At 40.7% G+C, this 6,619-nt stretch overlaps 1 protein-coding gene across 1 annotated transcript; it reads left to right on the forward strand.

Annotated features, from left to right (window-relative positions):
• Positions 1-1,459: 1,459 nt before the first annotated feature.
• Positions 1,460-6,176, forward strand: LOC100136017 (collagenase 3). The gene is made up of 10 exons (XM_021618131.3): positions 1,460-1,589; positions 1,952-2,196; positions 2,460-2,608; positions 3,950-4,078; positions 4,218-4,379; positions 4,558-4,693; positions 4,853-4,986; positions 5,279-5,438; positions 5,542-5,645; positions 5,782-6,176. Exons 1-10 carry the CDS (start codon positions 1,488-1,490, stop codon positions 5,880-5,882), a joined length of 1,422 nt encoding a protein of 473 aa, XP_021473806.1. The 5' UTR covers positions 1,460-1,487; the 3' UTR covers positions 5,883-6,176.
• The last annotated feature ends 443 nt before the right edge of the window (positions 6,177-6,619 follow it).

Below are 6,619 nucleotides of genomic sequence, written 5' to 3' on the forward strand. Positions count from 1 at the left end.
ATTACCTGAGACCATTGAGTCATACAGTACAGTATGTGGGAAGGATAGTTCCTCTTGTTGCCCCATGTTGGAAGATTGCTGACTGAAACATAAGGAGTATTTCTTCACAGCTGGATTGTGTACCAGGTAACAATGAATGAAATCCAACTGTGTTAAAATTACCTGGGGTGTTGACAGCCTAAGTGTCAATGTAACTTCATTATTTCATAGTTATGCTCCTGTAAGTTAGCTAAACTGCTCTAGACTATTTGAATCCTTATTTAAATGATTCACTGCATGTTTCTTTGCTGTAGGTAGTTGGCAGCATAACCCATAGTGACAGGACTGATGAGTAAAGGTTGGCATGCTACTAATTGAGAGTAGGCTACTATGAATCTGTGGGGTTGCCCTGGCGATGCCAACTTAGCGTGACTCTGTCTGTCTGACTGTCCTAAGCACTGCTTATTTAAAACCATTACCTTCACTTTACATACTCCATGGTCATAATCAGTTGTTCAGTTCATTATTGATGTATCTATGTAAATTACAATAATGTATCTATTACACATATATTACACTAGAGGCCCAGAGGCTAGAGAAGAGGACCAGTAGCCGGAAGGTTTGAATCCCAGGCTGGGCATTAAAAATGAACTGACAACCAGAATGCACCTGGTATTAGATCTCCTCCTTAACCTCTTTAACCCAACCATAGTGCCAGAGGCACTGCACTGCAGCTGACCCTGTGCTACTCCCAAAGTATGGTATTTTTCCACTTCTGATGGACTATAGTGCTACAGGTGGACGTTTCTTGATTGATGGGCATCATGGGTCGTTGCACTAAAGTAGTTTGGGGCCGGTGTCTGTGAAATGGGACAGCAGCCAACTAGCCAAGTCCATGGGCTGCATCGGTTTCCTCTCTCTTTCTTTTTAATAACCAAATATTATATTGACTTTTGTTTTGATAAATCAATGTCATATCACTCTTTTACACTTGACTTAATATGATGGAAATAATCATTCCCTCCTATACATGCAATAACACATTTTTCTGAGAGAGTGGTACATTCTATAATACTAAGTACAAAAAGTGTTTTTCGCAATAACTTAGTAATTTAGAATGTGAAATACACAATAGATTGATGTCAGCAAGTAAGACAAATATAAATCAATATACCAATTATTTAGAGGATATGACTATTGATAACACATTTATTTTAAGCTTGTTGAGCTTTATTTCTGTGTCTGAATACAGTTTTGTGGGTATTTCTTTCTTCCAATTTATAGTACATTACAGTACATTGTGAAAAGTAATTACGATTAAGGCAGTGTTTTTGTCTGTCATAATGTATTTGGTGTCTGTCATCACCTTGATTTCCTTCCTCTTGTTTGATGAGGGTTTTACCAGTGATGACTCACTGACATTGCTCAACTCTACGGGCTTTGAGCGTATATAAGACGTCTCCTGGCCACAAACCACACAAAGAAGACACTCTTGAGGAAGAAGCATCATGAAGACTTTCAATCTGTGCTTACTACTAATCAACCTGGCAATAGTGGTTCACTCTTTGCCAATCTCGCCACCTAGTGAAGAAGATGAAGCCCTTGCAGAGGTATGCTTCTTGTCACATCTTTTGCTAGAAGGGCCTATATTGGGTTTTACAACTGAAGTGATTGTGATGGAACAGATGTGCACGTGTAACTTCATATGGCTTGGTCAGTTTGTTATTGTAAAAGAGGATGTTGATAATAAAAATACATTGGACTTAGTTGTGTTGAACTATTGATGTGCAAGAACTATTGAAATACTTGCTTAGTTAGATACTATACTCATAACACAGTAAAGTCATTGTTTATTTTAACACTTGTTGTGTGAGCCTTGTACACCTACCATAGGATATTATATTCATGACTGTAGTAAAGGTCACCATAATGTACTATCATATTAACATCATGCTTGCTGTGTTTTCTGTAGACGTACCTGAAGAGGTTTTTTAACCTGACAGAGGAGACGGGTCCTGCGTTCAAACGGGGGCCCAGCCAGCGGAGCAGGAAGGTCAGCGAGATGCAAAGTTTCTTTGGCCTCAAGGTGACAGGAACCTTGGACGCTGAGACTGTGACGATGATGAAGAAGCCACGCTGTGGGGTACCTGATGTCCAACTCAGCCGCTTCACCACCTTCGACAATCGCAAGTGGCAGACCAACCAGGTTACCTACAGGTGAGAGGAGTGAGAAAGACTCATTAGACCATGGTGAATTTATGCTAAGAAAAAATAAGGCTTGTCATGTTAACATTTAGTTATGTGTGTTTATTAATCAGGTGGTCTTTAAACTTTGACAAAAACATAAAGGCAAGTATCCACTTAGTGTGGATAATAATGTTTTTGTATTTGCAAACATCAAGTTATGTACAGAGACAGTGATGATAGCCCTTTGAGGAATGTTTTTCTAATGTTGACTGTTGGTGTATTGTGTTCTTCAGGATTGAGAACTACACCCCTGACATGACTGTGGCTGAGGTGGACAACTCCATAGAGAGAGCACTGCAGGTGTGGGCCAAGGTCTCCCCCCTGAGGTTTACCCGCATCTACAGTGGCATCGCTGACATCATGATCTCATTCGGCACCAGAAGTAAGAAACTTTTATCCTACCTAACACAATGAAACAGAAAAATACTGTGAAACGTTTATTGTACATTATGATGCATTGTGGGAACATTTTGTGGGTAGGGAAGGAAATGCTATATTTCGAGTGGTACTGTAATTACATTGCACAGAATACAGTACCAGACCGTATTTTTGGAGTGCCGAAAGCCTTTTGTCCACTCGTGAGTAAATGGCATTGTTGTCTGGCTGATTAACATATTTTGAGGTGTGCCTTGTAAGAGTCTATATTTGTTGCACCCATTAGTGAGAATGCTGTACCAATTTAACTGGTATGTGGTAATAGTGCCCCATCAATTTACAATGTATAGGGGACAGATTGGAGTGGCAGCAAGTCTTAAACCTTTAATTGTCAACCTCAAATTACCTGGCAGCCAACCTGCTGGCACCAACCCCATGTAATTACAGCAAAACACAAACCTTACCTCCCCTAATTGAATATCATTCATTCATCCATTGCAGTATTGTACTGTGTGTAATTACACAGTACATGCTTTGATACTGTATTTATATTACAGGTGGTATATTGCAATATGAAATACTGTAACTTACTAACCACTTGCTGCTTGTGAGTTACTGTCATATTCAGAGCAACCCCTTTACAGTGTACTATAATTAGCTAATAAGCTGATGTACCAAAATGTCATACTGTAGATGTTCACAAAGAATGTATCCATTTAAAAAGGGAACATAAAGTACTGTATGTACTGTACAGTGCTTTGTTTTGAAAGACAGACGGTCACTTCAAAGGCTCTCAGGATGTTTTTGTATAGCAGAGTTAGAAATGGAGGGATGCAGGGAGATACCTGTAGACAATCCACTGTTTACATTCCTCCTGTCAGAGTGTAGTACAGGTATAGACCTATTCAGGGGCACCCTCCGCTACATGCCACTTACATAACCAACATCACCATCACTCACAAACACAGACATCCACAATGGTCTCGGTGGCATTCTGCTGCACTTTAATCTCTTTTACATGGTTTGATGTGCTGACAGAATGGAGAGACACCTAAATACCACTTACATGACCATCACCACCACTCGTAATCTTAAACACATACATCCACAGTAGCATCAATATCATGTCACTGCTTGTCCCTCGCTGTAATCAGTATTTACAGTTTGATGAGTTGAAGGGGTGTTATTAGAGCCACTCTGCCTTATTTCACCCTCTGAGGTTTTTACCAAGTGTATCAGTTTTAAGAAACTAACATTCTATATAAATCATTTGAGTATAAATGTTTATACAGTATGCACTTGTCCTTATCTCTGATGGCTCAAATGATGATTTCTCCTGTCTGTGTAGATCATGGTGATTCTTACCCCTTCGATGGCCCTGATGGCACCCTGGCCCATGCCTTCTCCCCCGGTGCTGACATTGGAGGAGATGCTCATTTTGACGATGACGAGTCCTTCAGCTTCAGCTCAACCAGAGGTGAAACCCTCTATCACAACAATATGTGGAACATGACTTCATTTACGCTGTTTCAATTGTAGGACAGTCCTGAGTGACATGTCATGATAATTGCCACAAAAGAGTAGAAGATCTGTAATTATGTATTGTCATCATAAAGGGTACAACCTGTTCTTGGTGGCTGCCCATGAGTTTGGCCATTCCCTCGGTCTCAGCCACTCCACCGACCCTGGAGCACTGATGTACCCAGTGTACAGCTACACAGACCCCAGCACCTTCTCTCTGCCCCGCGATGACGTCAACGGTATCCAGCACATCTATGGTCAGTATTCAATTATCTTTTCTCTTTCTGCCCAGTTTGCTTCAGCTTTATATTGCTAAATTCCACTTTGTTTGCTTTTGACTGATCAACAAAAAGGCTCAGGCCAAATCATTTATATAATTGATCTCCAAGTCATTTTATACTGGAACTTGAATTAATGAGTATCTGTGTCCTCCAGGTCCAAACACAGATGTGAACCCCAAACCAGACAAGCCAGATCCTACACCCCCTTCCACCCCTAATGCCTGTGACCCCACCCTAGTTTTGGATGCTGTCACCACTCTACGTGGGGAGAAGATGTTCTTCAAGGGCAGGTACAGCAAATCATGTAGCCTAGATCAAATGTTCAGTGACTTATGGTAACCTACAGCTCAAAAAAAGTCAATGAATGACACGGTTTCCCAGGAAAACAGGTTGCCTGTTCATCTGTAATCAAGAGCTTTAACGTCCTGATGTCTTCCCTCCATCCTCAGGTTCTTCTGGCGTAGCTACTCTCAGAGCAGCAAACCACAACAGAGCCTCATCAAGAACTACTGGCCCGAACTCCCCGACAACATCAATGCTGCTTACGAGAGCCAGCTATCTGACAGAGTGTTCCTCTTCAAAGGTATGGCAGAGTCACCAAATGCCTCAAATTAGCCCTGGTATGGCTGTAGTCTCCATAACTTGTCTAGAGACATATCAGAGCTAGCCTCATACACTACAGTGGCTTGCGAAAATATTCACCCCCCTGGGAATTTTTCCTATTTTGTTGCATTACTATTCACCCCCCCCAAAGTCAATACTTTGTAGAGCCACCTTTTGCAGCAATTACAGCTGCAAGTCTCTATAAGCTGGCACTATGGCTGTAATGAATACTGTGTGAATATGTCTCAGCAATACATTCTCTGTCCCTGCAGATAGTCAGGTCTGGGCTCTCTACGGCTATGACATCGTCCCCGGTTATCCCAGAAACCTGAAGAGCTTGGGCCTGCCCAGTACCGTGAATAAAGTTGACGCCGCCCTGTACGATGAAGATTCTCGCAAGACCTTGTTCTTCGTTGATGACAACTACTACAGGTTAGTGGAGTCTGTTTAATCATTACAAGTTATTGCATTTTTATTCATTTTTCCATGTACTGTGTATTGCCATTAGATGTCACTAATATTTCTGTTACCGTAGTTACGACGAGGCAATGAAAAGGATGGACAAAGGTTTCCCCAAGCGTGTGGATGAAGGGTTCCCAGGCATGACAAGCAAAGTGACTGCAGCCTTCCAAGTCCGAGGTGAGTGTGATACAGCATCTAAACACATTACAAGCCAAGCATATGGAAATGAACAATGACGTGGAAAAAATGTTGATTCAACCAGTATGTGCCCAGTAGGATGTCTCTAACCTCTCTACTCTATATGGTTTTACAGGCTTTACCTACCTCTATAGTGGCTCCTATATGTTTGAGTACAGCATGAGGACCAGGAGACAGTTACGCGTGCTAAGAAACAACTACTTCCTGCCCTGTTAGAACATCAACACTCATGAGCCGTTTAAAGTAGTAACCATGAACAACAATGAATGCAGCCAAATATTTTTTTATAATATTTAATATAGTTGTTGTAACTTTGAGATTTTAAAGATTTGTTTTCTAATAAATATTTTTGTCACATGTCTATTTAAATATCTATTCATGCATCTCAATTATTTGATATGTTTCTTGATTAAATTGTAACCTAAATAATCTGAAAACATGAATGTATTGAATGAAGGCCAAACAAGTTTTTACACTTTGCATATTCAAATAAATTCCAAGTTATTGAGATTTTTTTTGCCTTTTACTATGGTGTACTTATGGTGGAAACATTTTGGAGAAAAGATGCGTATTTGATCCATTGCTTCAAATGACATTACCAAACAATTCACTTAAACAAATATACAACCCACAGAGGGTCCTACTAATCACCCAAAACAACTGCAAACAACTACAGAACAGGTGTCCCAAACAACCCGCAACAACCACAAACAGATACAACAAACAACCCAAAACATCCACAAGCTACCACAAACAGATAACGCAAACAACCCAAACCCAAACAACCACAAACAGGTACCACAATTAACCACAAAAACAGGTAACCAAAAGAACCCCCAAAAAACACAAACAAGTACCCAAAAGAACCCAAAGGTACCCTGCCCCCAAATAATGAGAAGCATCCAGCTGCAGAGTATGCATGCTGAGGCCACCTGTTATGAACGAAACCTCAA

The sequence above is a fragment of the Oncorhynchus mykiss genome, chromosome 10 (assembly GCF_057628025.1).
Source record: "Oncorhynchus mykiss isolate SJ-2025 chromosome 10, ASM5762802v1, whole genome shotgun sequence".
In the NCBI taxonomy this organism is placed as follows: domain Eukaryota; kingdom Metazoa; phylum Chordata; class Actinopteri; order Salmoniformes; family Salmonidae; genus Oncorhynchus; species Oncorhynchus mykiss.

Coding starts and splice junctions, on each gene's coding strand:
- LOC100136017 (XM_021618131.3), top strand. CDS start 1,488: ATGAAGACTTTCAATCTGTGCTTACTACTAATCAACCTGGCAATAGTG. Junction 1,590..1,951: donor AAGATGAAGCCCTTGCAGAG/GTATGCTTCTTG, acceptor TGTTTTCTGTAG/ACGTACCTGAAGAGGTTTTT. Junction 5,439..5,541: donor GTTGATGACAACTACTACAG/GTTAGTGGAGTC, acceptor CTGTTACCGTAG/TTACGACGAGGCAATGAAAA.